Raw genomic sequence first — 23,072 nt, forward strand, 5'->3', positions numbered from 1 at the left:
GGGTGGGGGAAGGGGGGAGTGCTGAATATATAGCAAGGAGTAGCGAACCATTGCAGACATTCGCAAGGTTTTGCATGGTGGTGCTCAGCTGTTGTTTGTGGAGCTGAGGGCAATACCTGCGGACATCCGATCAACTGCTGACGTCACCTCAATATGACGTATGTATACAAACCGGCAGCACCAACATAATATGTCTATTTAATTAGATTGGAGCTTTTATTAATTCTCCAAACGATTTTGTATTTTCAGTTACAACTTTTGAAGGTAGGGGGCACGCGGTAGCGTAGTTGGTTGTGGCACTATGCTACAAGCCGGAAGGTCGCGGGTTCAAGTCCCGATGAGGTCATTGTATTTTTTTCAATTGACCTAATCCTTCCAGCAGCACTATGGCCCTGGGGTCGACTCAGCCTCTAACAGAAACGAGTACCAGGAATTAATTAAATAGTTTCCCTGGGGTGTAAAGCGCGGCCGGCGCGTAAGGCTGACAACCTTACCGCCATCTTCGAGCCGATTGTGTAGATAATGTGGGACCCTCAACGTCTCACAACCCTATGGGCCTTCACGGCCTGTTACTGGAATAGCTTTACTTTACTTTTTACTTTTGTAGTGTTCGAGATGCGAATCGTTTTGACTTTTAAAGAATTTATATCGATATTCTGATGTTTGATATCGATAAATACTATTCATTTTATTTCCTTGTGTCCTATAGATTTATTTCTAATAGGGAAAGGTTTAACATTTCTGATATTCACAACGTACCATTGGCAAAGAAGTATATATGTTTGTGCATATGTTAGCTAATCTGGTATATTAGTATTGCTCTGTTTTTGCAGAATATGTAGTATGCATACAGAATTTTCATAGGGAAATCTGAAGGGAAGATACATGTGAAGAGATCTACTCATAGATGGGATGGTAATGTTAAAAATCGGGCCGAAAACATTGCACATAACTTTCTCATATGCGATTGACCTTGACTACGTTAATTTGGAAACTAAATCGATTGTTCCTTTAACGATCATTATTAATTACCAAATATCAAACAGGAATTAAATACATCTGACTGGTAAAGCCGGCTTTGAGAAAACTGGTATTCTGCTTTTAGGTCCCTAATGCACTTAGCACTACTTTCCTGAAGATACCAAGTATGAAATTTTATTTAGGGAAATGATCTCCACGTATTATTGAAACTGTTACAACTAGTTTCGGGAGAATGAACATTTTATGTTTTGGAGCTAGAATGTTCATATTCACTAGGCATCAACCTGTGATGGATATATTCTCTAATTTCGAATATCAGTAGAATCCGTCCAACCGTTCAGACTCTGGCGAGTCATACATGCATATATAAGGCGGACATTGCAGAAAACGCTTTTTCGAATTCAGAGAGACTGAAAACGTGTAAATCCGTCAACGTTTCTACACTGATTTTCTTTTCGTGATTATAGTATCGCATGTAATATGTATATGAGAACGTGAAATGGGATGTGAGAAGGTGGGCTGGGTTCATCTTGGCCAGAATAGGGCGCAATTATGGGCTCTTGTGAACGTGATAATGAGCTATCGGGTTCCATTAAAAGGCTTGAGTTCCTTTTATCAGCTGAGCGACTGTTAGCGCCTCAAGAAGGACTTTTCATAATGGAATTAGTACTATGGAAGTGTTTCGGGGATACTCCCAGTCTTGCAGCATGTATCATTCTAGAATTCAGGATTATTGCCTTTTTTGGAACTTGTCCATCGTCCGGCATTCTGAAGAACATGACGTTCCGGAGATTTGATGTGTTTCCTTCCTCAGGTGAGTGGTGGGACACGCCTACTCTGTTTATTCCGTTAGAAAGAGCTAACTTCTGACTGAGTACTAAATTACTACTGGTCCTCGCCAGCGCAGTGAATCTTGGTTCCGAGTCCCACGGGACCCACGAATTTTACTCTCTGACGGCTCTGGGAGACTTTAGAAAGAGCTAATCTTGAACAATTGACGTTCTAGTAACCCAGAGTGTTATATAGCATCGTCAGAACCCTTGAAAATATACGGAATTGCATATTTGAAATCTATCTTATGTTGATAAATTGTAAGTACATGCATATCATAAAAATAATTCGTTCATTGCTCTCACAAATCGAAAAATTATGTAGGTACAATTTTAGAGCTATTGTATCGGAATTTCTTGCAAAGTCATGTATAACCATTCAGTTGTTTCGTCAGATTTCCATTGTTTCTCAGTTCTGAACACAGACATAAAATGAAACAACAAATATTTGTTAAGGTTGTTTCTGTGTTTATCTATTCACTTACTCCGAGATATTAGTACGAGTGATTATGAGTTTCTAATACTGAAATTTACTGAGGCCGGTTACAAATGGATGTAATGAAGAGCGCATTTCATCAGACTCGCCGTCCAGGCACAGTAATTAATTTTTATCCACAAGCGTCAAGGCTGTCAGGGGGAAATGTTGAATACAGCACAGAGTTCCTGAAGGCACTTTGTCTGGTGACAGTTATCCACACGTCAAGGATTTGCGCAGGACTCTCTCTGGTCTCAACTGTTTCTCTTGTGCTGTCATCTTTCCTTCCTTTTTTCCAGTCGATCTGTATTTCAGTTTGGGGAACTTGTCTGCATGCGTTTGTAAACTTGGCACTGTTTTCTGGAATGTGACACCATGTAGCTAGGTAGATATTTATCGACGTCTCATAATCTCATTAACTAAGCGGGTTGCAAGAAAAGTGATCATTCACGTCCACGGGAAGGGTATGGTAACAAGTACCCATCTACAGGACTACATAGCGTCATATCAGAAGCTCAAAAGAAAACTTAACAAGAATGATACAATATGCTTAAAGAGGTTCGTTGTATTTACTCGAGACGCCAGTCTGATCTATAGTCATAGGCCCTATGCAATGCATTGTAAATCTAACAGATTCCTCCGAAACGTCTATGAACTTCTACCGAATTAACGCAACCAGGCGGAAGAGCGATTCTAGGAGCGTGGCTAACGGTTTTAATGGGGAAAACTTATTATGTAACGTTATCAGTAATTTTCTGTAAATCATTTAGTCTTTTTCAGGTATTATGCAAGACATACCATGTGAACTTATGGACTCTTATATATATAGTTCGTGATATACACGTATTATCTGTGGTGAATAGCTAGGAAGATCTATCTCGAAACATATCTTAGTCCGCGCGTGATGTGGCCCTTACATTGAAGTAATGCGCATCAGATATGTATATATAGTAACAATATCCAATTTAGGTGACACATAACAAACAAACTTTCGTTGAAGCATATCGAAACCAAAATATATACATGAAATTTCGTCTGCACCTTTACACAAAGTGCCTCCTGGAGGGAAACCATTGTAAACTAGAAGTAGAACGATTTTAACAAACTTTAGTGTCAGTTGCTAGTTCGGGTGGATTTACTAAGTGTGTATGTGACCTGTTGCGTAGGATGCAGCGGCTGCTGTTGCTTCATTTCGACGCTGTCCACATGGCTGTGCTGCTGCTGATGGAACTGCTCAACTTCCTCACGAAGTTATGCCCCACCTGGGCTACGACGATGATTTCACCATCATGTGAGTCACAAACATGACTTTATTATGCACTGAATATGTGGTCAAAATACTCTTTACTGTAATTAAGGTAGCGAAAAGGCACACAGTATTACACAATGGCCTGTTTCATTTTCATTTTTTAAATTTGTTCTTAACAGGCTGTCAGTATCGAGACTGTATAGATCCGATAGACACAATAGGCCACTGTGGTCGCGGTGCAAGGGCCAAGAAGGCCCACCCTTTATACATTCATTCATATAGATTCGATGATTGGATGATTAATGAATGTGAAAGAGTTGATGCAATAATAATTGGCAAGGGAAACCATAGCCCTAGTAGAAATCCTTCACAGTGCCACTTTGTCTACAATAAATCACACGTGACCTGACCTGGGATCTTACCCAGGCCGCCAAGGTAGGAATTCGGGAACTAACCGCCTGAGCTGTGGTCGTCCTCCCCCGTGGCCGTCAGTCCACAAGAGAACTATACCGACCGATCAACCGCCGCTTGTCGGCGAAGTTAGTGAACCGCTTCCCCCCCCCCTCTCACTCTTCTCCACTCTTCTCGCGGTACACTTTCCTCTACTAGCAGATCAGAAGATAGAATTTGGGAGGGAGCAGCCCTCGTCTCTGGCTCTTTTGTCGCGTTCACAAGCTCCCCAGGGTGTTCATGGGGTACCCAAGCATTTACGGAGGAGATAGTATATATGCAGGCTTTCAAAACAACCAATAACAATATTTAATTGCCAACACAACAAAGGAAACTGACACACAATATATAGAAATAAATAAAACAAGGCATAAACCCCTTCAGGGCGAGGCACCACAACCAAAAGTAGCGATTGCCCAAGTAATCACATATTGTGGACAGTCGTAACAAGCAGAACCCAAAACTGCCCCACTTGCCCCAGCCTCATTAAGTCATCTAACAGGTTACACCAAAATTCAGCAAAACAATAATAATAATGATACAAAAAAGAACACGGTCGCAACTGCACTGGAATCAAGAATACTCAGTTGCGACCCTTACCAGCCAGACAGAAGACTCTCCAAACATAAGTTAGAATTACAAAGTCCTCCTGCTGCCGGTAACCAACCACTCGTGAGTGCGTCTATCTTCAGACTGTTTACACCTACTCCCTTCCGAGACAATCATGGAAAGAGAAGGAAGGTCACGTGGTCAAGATAGGTAGAAACGGTAGAAATAACGGTAAAGACGCCAGCATAATGCCAGGATGCGGATAGAGGGTGTCGCGTGGTCAGCGCAACGGATCCCCACGACCGTTAATCTCGGGTTTCTAGACCAGTATGAGCTGTGGTACTTCCTCCGAATATTCTTTAACTGTATTTCGACATTTTGCTGTCGTTATATCCGAAATTATGAAACTTTTTGAATATTCATTATGAACCTGGATACTCAGCGTAGGGACCGGCTGGAAGCTTAACGGTAAAATTTCTTTTCCTCAATGTCGGAACTTGTCTGTCTTGGTCACCGCGCCCAGACCGGCTCAGACCTAGATCTGTCTTCGAACTAATAGCATCTGGGGCTTTGTACATGTGCGTTAAGCGGCCGGAACATGAAGCTCAACGCTCACCATCTAGTTTCAAGATTAAGAATACGTGAAATCCCATGTCTATTCCCACTGTACGCCCACGTGACGCGGTACTAAGACATTTAGCCTCATGGTCTCGTAGCGGCTTACTTCAGCCCCTTAAGCACGATATTTCTAAAAGAGTACTTCAGTATGCAGTTCGTATCCGACACAAAACCCATCGATCTTTCCTTATAAGTAGGAAGCGATTATTTAAGGAAATAATCGCTGTTTATTTTGACAGTCATGCTACATACCAAACAGAGATTTAATGTAAAAGTATGGGGTGCATGTAGAAACTACTGTGTTTAAATAGCTAAAATGCGCCTTCGCACAATGACAAAAGGATTAGAGCCACTTAACATGGTCATCAAAATTTAATTTAAGTGATTGAATGCAGAGATAACTTACTCGAAAGCTCGACATTGGCTTCAAATATACACGCGTAAAGAACTGTTCCCTTTCTTATAGTGCGTAACTGCCCCACCACAGCATCACGACGCGTGAGACAGCTACAAACAGACCGGCCGAAGGATAACTGTGAGCCATCCTGCTTGCTACCACATCTAGTACAAACAAACAAAAAACTCCGTGGCCTGTAGTCCGCAAGCGAACTATACCGACAGAGCAACCACCGCTTGTCGGTGAAGTTAATCTCAACTTTAGCGGATAGAGAGTGTCGCGTTGTCAGCGCAACGGATCCCCACGCCCTATATTCTCGGTTTTCTATTTCCTTGAAATAGCTCCTCGATTATCCTCACAAGACTGAGTGGACTCCGTTCCAGACCCACTACTTCTCAGAAAATCTGGTAGGGTCGGGAGTCGAACCCGAAACCTCGCGGTCTGTAGCCAGGAACCCTGACCACTAGACGACAGAGGCGGTACACCACAATCTAGTACAGCCCTACTCATATTCTGTGCATAAACTGGTGTTACCATCGACAGCAATCAAATCTGCGTGTGGAATTAACGAAGCTTTGCTTCTAATCAACTTGAAATTCCATGATGACGCGGTGGCTGTGAGGTAATATCAGCTCTATATTGCCGTTATGCTTTGCCCCAAACACTAGGGCATCTGAAAGCAGAACTACAGGGATTGTCTGAATAGGCTTCCTGTTTCCCAGAGACGCCCTGGACGGGTGACAGCGGTGATGTGTACTTGTGTATGGGCTACAACGCTTATGCCTGATGTGTAGCTAGCGTGTCACGTTCACTTGAGTGACTTGACGCTTGTAACGGATTTTATCTTAAGCAGGGCTCCACAAAATAACTTGTTCACGTACATGTAATAGTTTCAAACGTTATGAGGGTTCTCGGTTGGATTCTGGGAAACATAAATTCCAAAATAAAACAGCAATCATATTGATCGTGGAAATAAAATTTTATGCCGTCCTTGAATTGTACTTACTTACTTACTTACTAATGGAGCTGAGCCCTTCTGGAGGAGCCGCTAATTCTGCAGCTACTCAAGAATTTCCCAGCATTTTATGGAACCCGAAGGTTCATTACCGTGTTCATAAGAGCCCTCCACTGGTCCCTATCCTGAGCCAGATCTATCCAATGCATACCATGACATTCTATCTCTCTAAGATCCATTCTAATATTGTCCACCCAACTACGCCTTGGTCTTCTCTGTGGTCTCTTTCCTTCTGGCTTTCCCACCAAATCCTATACGCATTCCTCGTCTCCCCCATTCGTGCTACATGACCTTCCCACCTCATCCTCCTTGACTTGATCATTCTAATTATACTTGGAGAAGAGTACAAGTTATGAAGTTCCTCATTAAGCAGTTTTCTCCAACCTCCTGTCACTTCATCTCTCTTCGGTCCAAATATTCTCCTCAACACCCTGTTCTCAAACACCCTCAGTCTATGTTCCTCCCTTAATGTCAGAGAACAAGTTTCACACCCATACAGAACCACAGGCAAAATTATAGTTTTGTATATTCTAATTTTTATGTTTTTAGACAGCAGACGAGAAGACAAAAAGTTCTGGACTGAATGGTAGCAAGCATTACCCAAGTTCAATTGCCTCTTAATTTCCTCCTGAATCAGGTTTCGATCTGTTATCGTTGTTCCCAAATATCTGAACTGTGCCACATTTTCAAAACATCTGTTTCATATCTTTATGTTATGATTTTGCCCTGCATTTTGGTGACGAGACAGTAACATATACTTAGTTTATATGTGCATATTCAGTTTATTAGAACGTGACTTAGGTACTGAAAGTTACAATTCATACATACTAACTGTTCAGTTACGTCTAAAGACATAATTTCGCCGTGATGGAAGGCCACACCTCAGTCGCGAACGACTTTCAGGGAAGTCTAACAAGAGCCCGCTTTTCTTCTACTTTTTTATATCTTCATTTTTCATGCCTGCATTTAGTTGTGTATGTGTACATAGGTATGTATATATATGCATGGGTAGGTACATAAGAAATATATTTTTATTTTGGTAATATTTCCACTTCTAATACCATTTCCGAAATGAAATTTGAAGCCATCACGTAAATGACTAAGAAGTCATTAATAAGCACATGCTTAGCCTGCACTGACATATGTACATGTGGGATACCTGTGTAAATAAAATATGGCATCTTGTTTTAATGGAAACAGAAAGAAACGATGTTTTGGTTATTTTGGTCGTCTTCGTCATTATCATTGCCATTACGCAACAACAATTTTGTAGAGTCTAGGCTTTTCATAAATCAGGTACTTTTCCTATTCTTTAGCACTGATCGTTCCGTAAATACATAATCCTCGTGCATGTGGCGAAACATGGATTCCTCGCTTAATCCGATGTTCTCTTTCAAACAAAAGTTCATCGAATTATTAATAAATTCCAAAATGCTGATACTGATCAGGACATAAATTTTATGGTAAAAGTCCAGTAGCAAAGTTACATCCTACGAGACAGAATCTTCCATAACTTCCACTGCGAGAACCACGAAAAAAGTAAAACGTAAAAAGGTATCCCTGTAACAGGCCATGGAGGCCCATAGGGTTGTGAGAGGTCGAGGCTCCCACATTTTCTCTAGACAGTCGGCTCATAGATGGCGGTGAGGTTGTCAGCCTTACGCGTCGGCCGGTCTTTAACCCCAGGAAGAGTCCTGGTACTCATTTCTATTAGATGCTGAGTCTACCCCAGGGCCATAGTTCAGCTGGAAGGATTAGGTCAATTGAAAAAATCCAATGACCTCATCGGGACTTGAACCCGCGACCTTCCGGCTTGTAGCATAGTGCTGCGATAACCACAAACCTTACAAAAAGCCATTAGCCGTCGTGCTTGCATGGCGAAAGAACGAACCATATAACCCCTGTGAAACACATCTAAACAAACGAACAATCCATTAGATTCAGTTTGTGATCTTCCGGGATTACCAACATTTCGGAGAAACCTGTTGCTTCCATATTCATTACAGAATTTACATTAGGAATTATACCTTGTGCTATGAATGAAGATTGCTACAGAATTATTTATATGAGAAACTTGAGATTGTGTAGTCGGTATATTGACCAGTGTATGAGCTGAACGACCGAGGAACCGGGGTTCCTTCCCGGTAGAGTGGTCTCGCGTAGCTTCCTGTCCCTAATGTTATATTTTAGCGTCCCGTTGCACTGATTCATGTCCATGATTTATTCCAGCCGTCTTGCAGTGCATACACTCATCCACCTCACTGTTCACTCCTGCACTACATGTTTCGGCACAAAGGTGCCATCTTCAGGTGCTTTTCGATTTACGTTAAACTATTTCACTGCATGCCTTGCTGTCTTCATACTAAAATAACTAAAATATATGTTCATCATATATATTGAAAAATATTAAATGTTAAAAATATTAAAACTGTTCAGGATTTTTGATCCCTACGTCGCATCTCAATACGCGAGTCACACCTATCCTCTTCTATCGGAGCACTCTTCCTACTTTCGTGTGTGTATTGTGCTTTATGTTATGTCTTGCTCCTGTGACTGCGTGTGTTATACTGCTGGGCCTGCTGGGTATGTCCTGTCCCTACTGGGACAGTTGGAGAGGCGGGATAGCGACATGCTACGGGACGCACGGCCAGGTTTCAATTCCCGACATAGTAAGATATTTCTCTTCTCCACAGCGTCCAGACCGGCTCTGGGGCCCTCCCAATGGGTATGGAGGCTCATTCCTGGGGATAAAGCAGCCGGAGCTTGAAGCCTGTCACTCACCTCCATCTAGTGCCAAGGCCAAGAATGGTGGAGATGCATCTCCACTCCCCCCATATGGCTTCATGTCGTAGTGCTTAATTAATTAAACACAGGGACAGTTTTATTTTTTACTAGGGCCTGTTTGTCCCGGCAGTAAAGCGACCAGGGCATGAAGATGACTACTCACTCCTCCTACTTGCGAGGCTAAGAATGCCTGGAACCATACCTCCGTTCACCGAATGGCTTTATACGTAATTAAATAGAGACAGCTCAACTTTTGTTTCTTATCGTTTTTTGTTATAATATTCATTACACTTTTGTGACGATATCGCCTATCCTACAGTACCAAACCGGTTTGATTCATCGTATCCCTTCTCAGGAATGCAGCAGACCTCTTAACGTGCAGAATATCACGCACGCACGCCTTATATACCAGTTTCTAGAAACGGCAGTCACCAAAAAGTGTTGGAACATTGCCTCATGTGGTCTGTCAGGTTCGCCATCGCGATGGAACTGGGACTCGTTCAGCTGAGTAGGTCAACGTGATGATCTTGGAAGGATGTGAAGCATAGTTTAAGGTATAGCACCAGAATTTGCGTTGAATGACTAAGTAAAACCACGAAAGACTCGGTTTTAGGATAGCTGACCTGAAGGCTAAAGTCCGTAACATTTTCTTTCTCTCCTCCTCTGTTACAGCTCTCGGTGACACTCGCATGTGATACAATGTAGTATTTATTTATTTATCTGTTGTCTAGTGGTCAGAGTTCCTGCCTACAGATTCAGAGGTCCCGGGTTCGATTCCCGGCGCTACCAGATTTTCTGAGAAGTGGGACTGGAATGGGGCTCACTGAACCTCATGAGGATGACTGAGGAGCTAGTTCAAGGAAATAGCGGCTCCGGTCTAGAAAACCGAGATTAACGGCAGTGGGGATCCGTTGCGCTGACCACCTGACACCCTCTATCCGCAAAAAGTTGGCACTAACTTCGCCGACAAGCGTCGGTCGCTCGGTCGGTATAGTTCGTTTGCGGACTACAGGCCACGGAGTTTGTCGTTTGTTTGTATTTATTTATAGTTTATTTGATGTCAGTAACTATATAGTGTCAGATTAGTGCGTGATAATGAATTGAAAATGATGTGGCAAGATTCTGTCGTGTTCTGATTCAAGGTAATATCCTGCCATTTTCTTTGAGGGACTGAGGAAAACCATTAAACACTTCGATAAGGATAGCAGGTATCGCAGCCTAGATTCGAAATGGGCATCTCCCGAATACGGGTAAGAGACGTCACCTTTTGAGTGAACTTGCTCAAGAATGCAGTATATTAACGCAGCTATGCAAATAAATAATTTAATTCAGTTTAATAATCCATGTTACGAAATAGGAAATATCACATTCACCCACGCATCGTTGATGGAAAGCGCTAAATAAGAAGGTGCCAGCGTAAGTGCTCATAGTTTCGTCAGCATTCGTAAGTCTGTGCTCAATTGTTTCACGCGTAATAAGTAATTTCTCATCCGACGGTGTAATGCAACATTGGTAATACGGGAGAACGTTAAACTGACCTTGTTTGGGTCCAATGAACTGTTTAGGAACAAGAACCTCGCAAAACTCGCAGCCCAGAGAAAACTGTATCATACTTTAATGCCGTCACGCCCGTTTCCATACCTTTCGGGCGATGACTTGAGCTCTGTCTTACCAGCTTATCCTCAGTTCCGCCCTCTGACCTTCACATCCGACCAAGACACTTGTCTATTGGGCGTGTGTTCTTCCGTCTGCAAGGAATGTTTTTATGGCTCAGTCGCTATAGTGACGGGCTACAGACTGGACGGCCGTGGACTCGAGGTTCGATTCCCGTCAGAGGCAAGAGGTTTTTATCTTCATAGTGTTGAGTCCTGTCTCTGACGCCCACCCAGTCCTATATCTAATGTGTAACGGGTTTTTTCCGAAGGGTAAGGCGGCCGGGACGTGAAACTAACCATTCGCCTCCATTTAGTACTGAGGTTAAGAATATGTGGATCTGTATGTTCACTCCCTCTTGCGCCTTCGTGGCATGATGACTTTGCTTACCTTATCTCTTCTGTTGCTGTTAAGGAAAGACAAGTTTATATTCTTTGGTAAAAAGAACGGACATGTTTGACTTCTCTCGAGTAATTCCGACCTTGGAAGATAACTTTAGGTTTCTCCTTTGTCTAAGTAACACATCGTGGAGGTTAAGTTCCACGCATTCTCTATTTCCGGCAGAAGAAGTCTTGTTGAGTAGCAAACCGCGTGAGACCGCTACCGTCACTCGTACAGACGCCTGTCCCGGGAATCGAATCTACTATACAGGGTTAGTATAAAAGAAATAGACACTTTCAACGTTTTGTGGCAACCAAAGTATTGTTGATATAGCCAAATACGTACTTACATGGTTTTTTAATATATGTCTTTAAGTTTGTATGACTAAGTTACAATTTGGCTGTATCAACAATACTTCGGTTTTTATAAAACGTTGAAAGTGTCTATTTCTTTTATATTAACCCGTATAATGCAGGAGGAAGGAGGCGACTAGGAAGACCTAAATATAGAAGGGAGTATAATATTAAAATATGTCTTAGATAACCAGGATGAGGGCATGGACTGAATTTATTCGGCTCATGATAGAGACCAGTGGTGGGCTCCTGTGAACACAGTAACGGAACTTCGATGTCCATAAATGCTAAAAATTTCTTGAGTGGCTGACCCGCTGTTGTATACTCACGTAGAACTCGGCTCCATGGAGTTACATGAGTCTTCTACGCTTGAACACTTGCAACTTCGATAAACGTCATAAACAATACAAACAATAACAAGCCACTTTAACCTCTTGATTGATATGAAAGTCAGCGCACTGCAAGAAGCACATTGAAATAGCCTCACTTATCAGCATATTCTGGTTTTTGAATGGGGTGATGTGACGTCACGCATTTCTCCGGTTATTCATTATGGCGGCAGAAGTGGCTGCCTAACGACGAAACATCTATGAAGTTACATCGCTTTATGCATTATACATTATATGGTCAAGCGCCGGGATAGCGCAGTCGGCATAGCGACTGACTACGGGCTGGACGACCGAGGGGTTGGAGTTCGAGTCTCGGTAGGGTCAAGATTTTTCACTTCTCTATGTCGTCCAGACAGGCTCTGAGGCCCCACCCAGTCTCCTATCCAACGGGTATTGAGGGCTCTTTCCCCGGGGTGTGAAGCCGACCACTCACCCCCAGCCAGTGCCGAGGTCAAGAGAACTTGGGGCTAGACATGCACGTCTTGATAGCGTAGTGCTTAATTAGTTAAGCACAGGTACAACGTTTACCTTTTTACTTTTACTTATATGATCCGGTAGTACCTGGTTCCGACAGAAAGGACGAAAGGCTGGACAGAGGAATTTTTATTATAGATTATCTGGGCGCTGTAGGTAAAAAGAATGAAACTGCTATAGCATTGCGTGCACAGTCGCAAATGTCTGCGTATTTTTCAAAGTGTTGTAAAATTAATGGCTTTGGCGCACAAACTTCTGTGAGCGTGGTCTCTTTTGACAATTCTACAGGTAAATTGTTAGTAGCCTTTCTTTTATAACAACGGTTCAGCAACCCTTCGCTATTGTCCGAATGCGTACCGCTGGTAGTCGTTGAATGAGGGTGTATCGGTTTACTGATGCTCTTATACCTCGTAACAGTAGTCACACAAATATGGAATCTCTTGTTTCTTCAAAAGTTCTCTGGCCTCGAACAAAATGCACGTACCCCATTGTCCCTCTTGTTATTGTCTATCCAGCTTGCGTCTTTCCTTCTCTCGGTAAACAAGCCCAAAATATGTGACAGTACTGTCCGTTGGCATTGCAACGGCGCGCACAGCCCCCCCCCCAACTATTTCTACCTAAGGCAGTTAGACATTTTACTGATCTTCCAACCCGTGCTACATGACAGTGCTGACGGACATTAACCATATCACACTGGTACAATATTGCCAACATAAACATGTCAAGATGTGAGTGCTACCTTCCGGGATGTAACGCCGTGTAGTCCGGTAGAAACTCGGGGAAGTTTTGCAGCTATGCGCTCTCTCCTTATACCGGGGGCGAAGAGTCAGCCAATCAAGTAACCAGGAACAGGAAACCAGCGAACAAACAACATTGTTCTCATTGTGAACAAAATCTTTACCCGGTAAAATATACTTCGAATTCCATCAGGCGTGCATTTATAAGCCTAAATATTCTTACTGTATAATAACTAATTGGCCGGTCACGGTAGCCGAGCGGTCTAAGGCATGCACTGTCTTCGCTCGCTCGGAAGCCGAGATCGTGGGTTCGAATTCCACTCAGGGCATGGATGTTTGTGTGCGTTTTTCTGTGTTTGTCTACAGGTAGAGGCCTTGCGACGAGCTGATCACCCGCCCAAGGAGTCCTACCGAATGTGTAAGATCTAGAAAAACCGAAGTGAACGGAGAAGTTCATGGAGGCAGGCCTAGGCCCACTGGGGCTGTAGAACCAAGGAAAATAATAATAATAATAACTAATTATCCAATCGCATCATTTTATGAACAGGCGTGGAGTTAAAGTTCCGCATATTCATAATCTCTTTTATAGATATTCTAGATGGAGATCAGTAATAAATTTTACATTTCGGTCAGTTCAGTTTTGGGGAAGGCGGGAATAAAATCACGATTCTTGCAATCAAATCTGTCTCGAGTCGAATTTCATGTAGCCAAGTATAATTAGGGACAGTCACGGTAGCCGAGCGGTCTAAGGCATATACTGTCTGTGCTCGCTTGGAAGCCGGGATCGTGGGTTCGAATCCCACACAAGGCATGGATGTTTGGTTTCTGTGTGTTTTTCTGTGTTTGTGTTGTCCTGTGTTAAGGTAGAGGCCTTGCGACGAGCTGATCGCCCATCCAAGGAGTCCTACCGTCTGTAAAATTACCAAGAAACTGAGAAATCAGCCCTATGCTCTGAAGTAGAGCGAGGGGAAGAAAAGAAAAAGTATAATTAGGAAGTCGAATTTTCTTATTGTCGCATTATTACCACGGACATCCATGTTTAGCCTCAGAGCAATTCGTGTGGGATTTACGTGGTATGAAATGAGGCTCAGGGAGGTTCCTTTCCACTAGATTCATTGCTTCCCCAAGCCTTTTTATTCAGTTATCATTGCTCCTGAGTTAGGAGCTCAGCTTCGGTTGGGATGTTTAACTTCCGCCCCGATACTTTGCTGTAATTGTTCTAATATCCTTAGCGTGATGGTGTGCATTTCTTAAAATATTGTTCTTGACGTAAAGAAAAAATATTGCTTAGGATGCAGACAAACAAAAAACAAACTCCGTGGTATTAGCCCGCAAGCGAACTATGCCGACCGAGCGACCGCCGCTTTTCGGCGAAGTTAGTGCCACCTTTAGCTGATAGAGGGTGTCGCGTGGTTAGAGCAACGAATCTCCACGGCCGTTAATTTCGATTTTGTGGACCGGAGCCGATATTTCCTTGAAATAGCTCCTCAATTATCCTCACAAGGCTGAGTGGATCCCGTTCCAGACCCACTACTTCTCAGAAAATCTGGTAGCGCCTGGAATCGAACCCGGACCTCTGGATCTGTAGCAGGAAGTCTGACCACTAGACCACAGCATTTTTGTTAATCTCACTTCCGTTAGCTGATGCACCGAGGAGGAGGATATGGCCATGGCCTATTTTGGGTAATCCTACTTCCCATGTTTATCAGTACAGGAAATGGCAACAAAGCAACATCTCAGTCTAGTTTCATAATTTATGGTCGAGATTCGGGCTCGGTTCCAGCAGTTTGGGAGTCAACGCAAATAAGTTCTGTGCTAGGCCACTTGGTCCCCTAGTCCCGAAGAGAAAAGCTGAAAGGGACGCCTGGGCAGGAGATGTCACGTAGAAGCCAGATCATCAGACGGGCAGTGTCAATAAAGGCAGCTGTACCAATCGTGAGACTAGGGCTGGGACATGTTCTCCGTTGGTCGGAATCTGGAAATCAAACATATGCTTCATACGAGTATATGACGAACAGTAGGACTTCCATGCGTTCGTTGCACAACTCATATAAAATAATACATGAGGACATAATGTATTTCGTCTACGAAACTATTGGAGTTATAAATGAAATTAGTTATTCGGAGTCTACGTTATAAGTTGTTGGGAATTCTAATTTTGTTTCGTATCCCTTCAGTATCTAGCTTGTGTACTGTCAGTGTAGCTTAACTCTGTTTTCGTAACTTCTGTTTTCCATCGCCACTTGTATTGAAAATCATGACAAATAATTAAGCATGTGTGATTAAAATATTTAAGTTTTATTCAAAATACATTTCGTTGTGGCATGTATTTAAAGAAACATATGTAAGGTAAAATTATCCCTGCGCTTAATTAAGCACCACGATGAAGTTACCGAAATACAGGGAGAAACACTTACCTGCAGTGCAATTAGTTTCTTAGCAGTAAACATTATCTGGAATAAGCGAATATCAAGGTTAATGGGGTATACTAAATAACAAAGAATGCACCTTGAAAGTATATGTACTATTTTTTTTTCTGGGCACTACAGCCCCAGTGGGCCTAGGCCTACCTCCATGAACTTCTCCGTTCACCCTATTTAAATTTACCGACCAAAATTTTGTGTAACCTCTTTACCAACCGTCACAACGCAACAAATGTTTGTTGTGTTGTGACGGTTGGTAAAGAGTTGTATATTGTAACACAACAGGAAGCATGAAATGAAAATTAAAAAATTTTGTGTGTACTTCTCATAACTCCCTTTGACATTTTTCCGACCGAAATGTTGTATGTGTTTGCCCGAGGAATGCTAAACACCCAGCCCATCTCATCTTTCTTAATTTAATCAACTTAATGATAGTGTTAGAGCGAAGATTAGAAGTTATAGACCTAGTCACTGTAAACTGCTCCCGTCCTATTTTAATCCATCTCTGAAAGAAAGTGAAGAAGGCTTATCAACAAACATTTTAAAGTAGAAAATAAAGGTCGAAGTTTAATAATATAGAGAATTTACTTTACACACTCAACTTCCGTCTTAACATAACTTTGTTTACAATTTCTCCTTAATTTAAAATAATATTAAAATTTACAATTAATTTCCTACATGTTTCGGCCTTACTTGTCCAGCCTCATGCAACTGTTCACTTCTCAAAACCGCTACACTGCATTAGTTTTTAAGTAAAATTTTTCCAATGTTATTGCATTTTCGTCTTTCACATTAATACACATTTGCCTGAGAACGTAACTCTTCATCTTTACTTGCGATGTTTTCTTCTTGCGACGCTCCTGTTCTCTGTAACGTATAACACATGTTTTTGATCCTTATTATTGTGAAATTTTACAATTTCTACAAATTTTTAATCTTGGTAGTTGCTTTAATATAACTTTTTTTTTATTGCTAGTCGGGTGGGACTAAGTCCCTTGTACTGCGGCCACTTCTGGCCTATTGTACCAGCCCCAGATGATAGGTGAGGGTGATTGTGGAGCAATTGGTGGAATGAAGATTGGCAGGGGAAACCGAAGTACTCGGAGAAAACCTGCCCCAGCGCTACTTTGTCCACCACAAATCCCACTTGACCAGACCAGGGATTATGAGGGAATTAATTAAAAAGAGCTGTGGCTATCGAGAAGTGGCGCTATTGCACAAATAAAACCAAAACGTCGAGCTGTCGAGGGGCTATTTTCACGTGCACACGACTGGAGTCCATTGTTCATTTACTGCACCTTCCTACAATCGTATCCCCAATGTTTAGAAGGAGAGGACCTGCCTTACCTGTTTATTGCATTTAAACCATGCAATTTATAAATCAGCTAGCAAGGGACTCCAAGGACGTCCATCCATCAGTTCTTCAAGTTTTATTACGCTTAGGCTGATGACACATCGCTCCATTTCTTGTCTGTTTAATGGCAGGTTACACAAAAGCCTTCGATATTCAAGCCCTTTTTTAAACAGGGGACGAAATCCTAATTCCCTTTCCTAAAGAGATCGATTCTATTAAGAATAATGTCTGTTACACCCTTGAACCTCCCACTCTTCCTGAAAATTATCATAACGTGTTCCTTCCTAAAGAGGCCGACAGTCGCTCATGTGGTCAATAAATATTTCGACTTCTATTCAAATCGAAATACATTACAGCAGTCAGAAGAACCAACTCGAGGGCCCTATCCTGAACCAGTCGAACCAAAACCACACCCTAGTTACTTATTCATGGAGCTGAGCCCTTCTTGAGGAGCCGCCAATTCTGCAGCTACTCAAGAATTTCCCAGCATTTTATGGTACCCGAAGGTCCATTACCGTGTTCACAAAAGCCCTTCACTGGTCCTTATCCTGAGCCAGATCAATCTAATCCATACCATCACATCCTATCTCTCTAAGATCCACACCCACGTACACCGTGGTCTTCCCAGTGTCCTCTTTCCTTCTGGCTTTCCCACTAATATCCTATATGCATTCCTCGGCTCCCCCATTCGTGCTACATGCCATGCCCACCGTATCCTCCTTAACTTGTTCATTCTAACTATACTTGGAGAAGAGTACAAGTTATGAAGCTCCTCATTATGCAGTTTCTCCAACCTCCTGTCACTTCATCTCTCTTCAGTCCAAATATTCTCCTCAACACCCTGTTCTCAAACACCCTCAGTCTATGTTCCTCCCTTAATGTCAGAGACCAAGTTTCACACCCATACAGAACACAGGCAAAATTGTAGTTTTTATATTCTAATTTTCATGTTTTTGGACAGCAGAGGAGGAGGATTTACACATAAGAAAAAATAAATAATTATTGTGCAAGTCCGTGGTGCTAGCGGCCATGGCGCAGCTGTGCAACTAGTGGTGGTAACGAGAAAACAGAAGACCAACAAGGAAGATCTGTATTGTGGTATAAATAAGATACATGAAAATGTCGACAACAATGAGGTGTCATCCTACCCGTCATGACGTATCAAATTCCCACGGTTAAGCAGAATAATCTAATATTTTATCTATAGCGCTTATTATATAATGAGAGACGACGCAAGCATTTTGTGAATAGTGTAACAAAACGCTGATATGAATATGGTACAGTGCTATTCAAAAGAACATAACACTGAACTACAATTTTTAGAGCTCATGGGAAATGTTTTCGGATTACCGTTGAGAATGAAAAAAATGCTATTACTGTAAGTGCAGTGGACGCCATTTTCGGCGTATTTTGATTCACAAACCCGACTGCCTAGCGAAGACCAGAATGTAGAACGAAACTAAACTAGAAAGGAAATGGCCAGTCTAAAATACCACCTGCATAAAATGAGACAACTGATTCGCGAAGAAGCCTACGTTTTTTATATTTTCGCCCTGTGAAAGTTAATTCTTTTAACGCGCATGAATTTCATGCACAGAAACTCAAAAGCTCTGCTAGAAGATGGAAATAAATTTTGTTTGGAGGTCAATGGTTTTTTTTTAATTGACCTAATCCTTCCAGCCGCACTATGGCCCTGGGGTTCACTCAGCCTCTAACAGAAATGAGTTCATTTATTCATCTGTAAACTGTCAAGACGAGAGGTCCACAGTCTCTTCCAAAAGAGTTCCTCCACTTAATGCGATCTAGAGCTTTCTACCCCAGAGGAAATATCTCGCATACATGGTGTCTCAGTTTTTGGAAAGAGACTATCCAGGAAAAGTGATAATGTGGTAGTTTTACCATTTGCTTTCCACATCGCAGTACAACAGCCGTTCAAACCACTCTGGTCACGCCTGTTGCTATGCGAACTTGAACCATCTCGAGCATCATTTGTTCTGTGCTTCAAGTCGCTGCTGATGACGCTGCCTCCGGCATTTTTTTTGTCTCTCTTCGTTTGATGCCTACCCTTTGACCTGTCCAGCAAGGGAGGCCCTGCCAGTAGCTGCGCTACCGCTGGTATAGCTCTCAGGATCCCTGGCATACTCAAACCCCTTCACCACGATAAGGTGGAGCCACCAACGAGGGGGGAAACCAAAAGGAAACAAAGTATCTCCATGTGTTATGTCGTCACAAGACTGCGGGACCAAGAAGTCATTTCAAGATGAGTAAGAAACCTTTCAGAATTATGGAAGATCTGAAATATTTGGAAAGGCAAAACAAATCAAAATAATGTAGTGATAATAAAATGATGATAACATTCAGAAGAATTTAAGAGCTTACAACATTGGGAATATTCTTGCTGTCTCTCAGTTCAGAATATTTCTTTTTATTTCCTTCACCAATCTATTACGAAAAAAGCTTATAACTGTGCTTGTTGTTATGTGTGGGCGTGCAACTTGTCTATTCCCTGGAAGGGAGGAATTCTGTGAGAGCAGGAAGTCCAGGAACGCGATACACGGACATACAGAGGACGTAACTGGAAGACTGAGGAACTTAGAGGGTCTGAGTTGCACTCATAACTGTTTACTGTTAGAGCGATCAAGTCAAGGATGATGAAATGTTCAGGACACGTAGCATCCATGAGGGAGGATCAGAAATTTGTACAAAATCTAGGTCAAATTTGTACCATTTGCAACAACTCCGTGGCCTGTAGTCCGCAAGCGAACTATGCTGACCGAGCTACCGCCGCTTGTCGGCGAAGTTAATGCCAACTTTTGTGGATAGAGGGTGTCATTTGGTCAGCGGAACGGATCCCCACGGCCGTTAATCTCGGTTTTCTAGACCGGAGCCGCTATTTTCCTTCAAATAGTTCCTCAATTATCCTCACGAGGCTGAGTGGATCCCGTTCCAGACCCACTGACTTCCCAGAAAATCTGGTAGCGCCGCGAATCGAACCCGGGACTTCTGGATCTGAAGCCAGGAACTCTGACCACTAGACCACAGAGGCGGTCACCATTTGCCAGAAGTAGGTACAAATAGGAAGGTAATCTCAAAGAGGCAGGTTGTGGGCAAGTGGACTACATTTGTCTGGCTGCAGGCTGTCCAGTGGTGGTCTCTTGTGAATGTTGTTCGGTTAATTTGTACAGTTGTCTTCATGTGGCAAGATCCTTGGCGACAGAGCCACTGCGTCTGCTCTGTGGAACGTGCCGCCCATCAAGTCAGTTGCGTGCAAAAGTCCCTCTGCAGCTCCGGTACAGCACTTCCCCGTGGGCGTCACATTGTTGCTGACTGCGCCTTCCGAGGGTGGCCAAACTAACATCGGCCACATATGGCAGATGGTGGATGACAGAGGGAACTGGAAAAGTGAACTAGTTAGTCGCGATAAGCAAGAAGTAAATGTGCTGTTTCGAAATGGAGATTTCGCAGAAAATGTATATGCCGAAAAAGAAGACTAACATAAAGCGCATTGAAATATTAATGGAAAATCGTTACAGTTGTCAACACCATTGTTCAGTTTGAATAATAAAATGCACCTTTCACTGAATTACACGATTTCACATGCAGTGCTGTGGGACCCTCAGATCCAACAACGAACCTAATGATTTCAGAACACTGTACCTTACGAAAGCTCACGGAGAGTTACGACATAAGTATCAGTACAATTTTCAGTCCCTTGCTGTAAGTATGTTAGACGCTGTGATGATTATTGGGGACAGTTTTGTGATGAGTTTGATAATTCTATCCAGGACGCATTGTCCACATTGTTTGAAACCCAAGACTCGGCACATACCTGTCCCATTGTATGGTGGGCCGATATTCAGGTACCTGTAGGTGAAGTGACCTAGAAACTGCGTGTATGAGACAGTGTCCTGTCTTCTCGCAAACAGACTCCATGTTTAGATTTCATAACAAGGAGTTATTCAGGCAGCTCACGTGCGGTGGAACTGCGGTGTTGCAACCAGAACTGAGAATAGATGATGCAACTTAAAATATTCCATTTTTATATTTTCGTAAAGCGGATCGGTTGAGGAGTTCCGTTTTCGGAGATATAAAGCCGTGTAGTCTCTTGAAAGTCAACCGACGTTTCGGAGGAACAAGACGCCTCCATTTTCAGGGTTGAAGAATAAGCCAAGCAAGAAAGCAGCTTGATTTCTGCCTGGTTCATGCTGGTTTCTTACTTGGCTTACTTTTCAACCTTGAAGACGAAGGAGACTTGTTGATCCGAAACGTCGGTTGACGTATCCCAGAAGATAGGAACCACCTCTGTAAGAATCCCAGTCATACAAAACCATTCTACGCTGAAATTCGTTAAATAAAGATGTATTTACTTCCGTGTTCGTATCAGCAGATCTGATCAAGTAATGACACAGGGTCACAACCGTCGTGAAGAAATCCAGTTCAACATAGGCTAGACCAGCCCTGTCCAACGCGGCGCCCGCGGTATATTCTTCTGGCGCCCTCCGTAACCACATATAATTGAGCCGATTTTTAATATTAATTCAAATTGTAAGACAAGAGACATTTTTGAACGTCTGAGTACTGTAAAATATTTTCGAAAGATTTTATTATTATTATTATTATTATTATTATTATTATTATTATTATTAGTAGTAGTAGTAGTAGTAGTAGTGTGTGGTGGCGCCCGCGTGCCCGAGTACATAAGAACGTTGGACAGCACTGGGCTAAATGAAGCACACGTTTCCAGCTCATTCAGTGCAGCAATTTCAATACTTAATACCAAATTTGCGCATTAAGGAAACCGTTAAAATCGCTGATATTAAAAACGCATGTATTATTAACGGCCATATTACCTTTTATCTTCTCGTCTGTTGTCTAAAGACATACAAAACTATAATTTTGCCTGCAGTTCAGTATGGGTACGAAACTTGGTCTCTGACATTAAGGGAAGAACATAGTTCTATATGTAATAATACAAATGCCGTCGTGAATGAAACAATTTATTTGGTTGTAGTTCTTTGTAGGAGTGTATAGTGCAACAGGATATAGAAGAACATAGACTGAAGTTATCTGCGAGCACAGTGGTGAGAATACTTGGACCGAAGAAGGCCGGAAAATGTTGCTTATTAAGAAGCTTCATAGCTCGAACTCGCCAAATATAATTAGAATGATCAAGTCCAGGAGGATTAGATGGGTTGGTCACGTAGTACACAGGGGCGCGAAGCAGGAAGACTTATTGGGATGTATCTTGTAGAAATAGGATGGGGTGGTATGAACTGGATTAATCTGGCTCAGGTTAGAAGTCAGTGGCGGGATGTTATGAACACGGTAATTAACCTTCGGGTTCCATGGAATGTTGGGAAATTGAATTTCCGAGCGATTGCCGACTTCTCAAGAGTGACTCAGTTCCATGTAGTTAGTTAGTAACGGGCCTACTGCTTTTCAGCGCAACGTGAGAGACGCCGTACAGAGCGAGACATACCTGGACCTGGCCCTGCTCTTCCAGTGTTGGGCACAAGATGGATATATTCCATTTTCGGACCATACAAGATGAACCAGATACACGAGGCATACAGAGGTGAGTACCGGACCGCTAATGCAACGCCTTACGAAAAGCAAGTTCAGATTTGCGAATCTAAGTTGAGCATTGCCAGTCCTTAAGATTTTGGTCTTTTAGATTGTGATGCCTTGTGGCATAGATATCAACGTTTTGAAAAGAAAAAACATGCTACCCCCACCTTTGTGGCCATAATACAGTGACGATGGGGTTAGATTGGCATCCGCCAACAAGACTATACGGTATTACAGCCCAGAATACCACAGTCTGAACAGTCACTGTTGTGAAAGTCGCAAAATTTATGTCGTGAATCATAACAACTCCTTAAGCCGGGTAAGCTGAATGGGCAAAATGACTGGTTACAGCCACGATACTCGTTATCAACCCAGAAATTGCCTGTGCCCGA

At 42.6% G+C, this 23,072-nt stretch overlaps 1 protein-coding gene across 1 annotated transcript in view; it reads left to right on the forward strand.

Annotated features, from left to right (window-relative positions):
• Nucleotides 1-94: 94 nt before the first annotated feature.
• The window catches only part of LOC111867707 (ecdysone 20-monooxygenase), a gene marked incomplete in the record, with an annotated part of 39,487 nt that continues 16,509 nt past the window's right edge, over nucleotides 95-23,072 (forward strand). Inside the window, 3 exon segments of the mRNA XM_033752786.1 lie at nucleotides 95-158; nucleotides 3,453-3,577; nucleotides 22,556-22,687. Of these exon segments, the coding sequence (XP_033608677.1) occupies nucleotides 154-158; nucleotides 3,453-3,577; nucleotides 22,556-22,687 (262 nt within the window).

This window comes from Cryptotermes secundus, unplaced genomic scaffold (assembly GCF_002891405.2).
Source record: "Cryptotermes secundus unplaced genomic scaffold, Csec_1.0 scaffold1297, whole genome shotgun sequence".
NCBI classification, from domain to species: Eukaryota; Metazoa; Arthropoda; class Insecta; order Blattodea; family Kalotermitidae; genus Cryptotermes; species Cryptotermes secundus.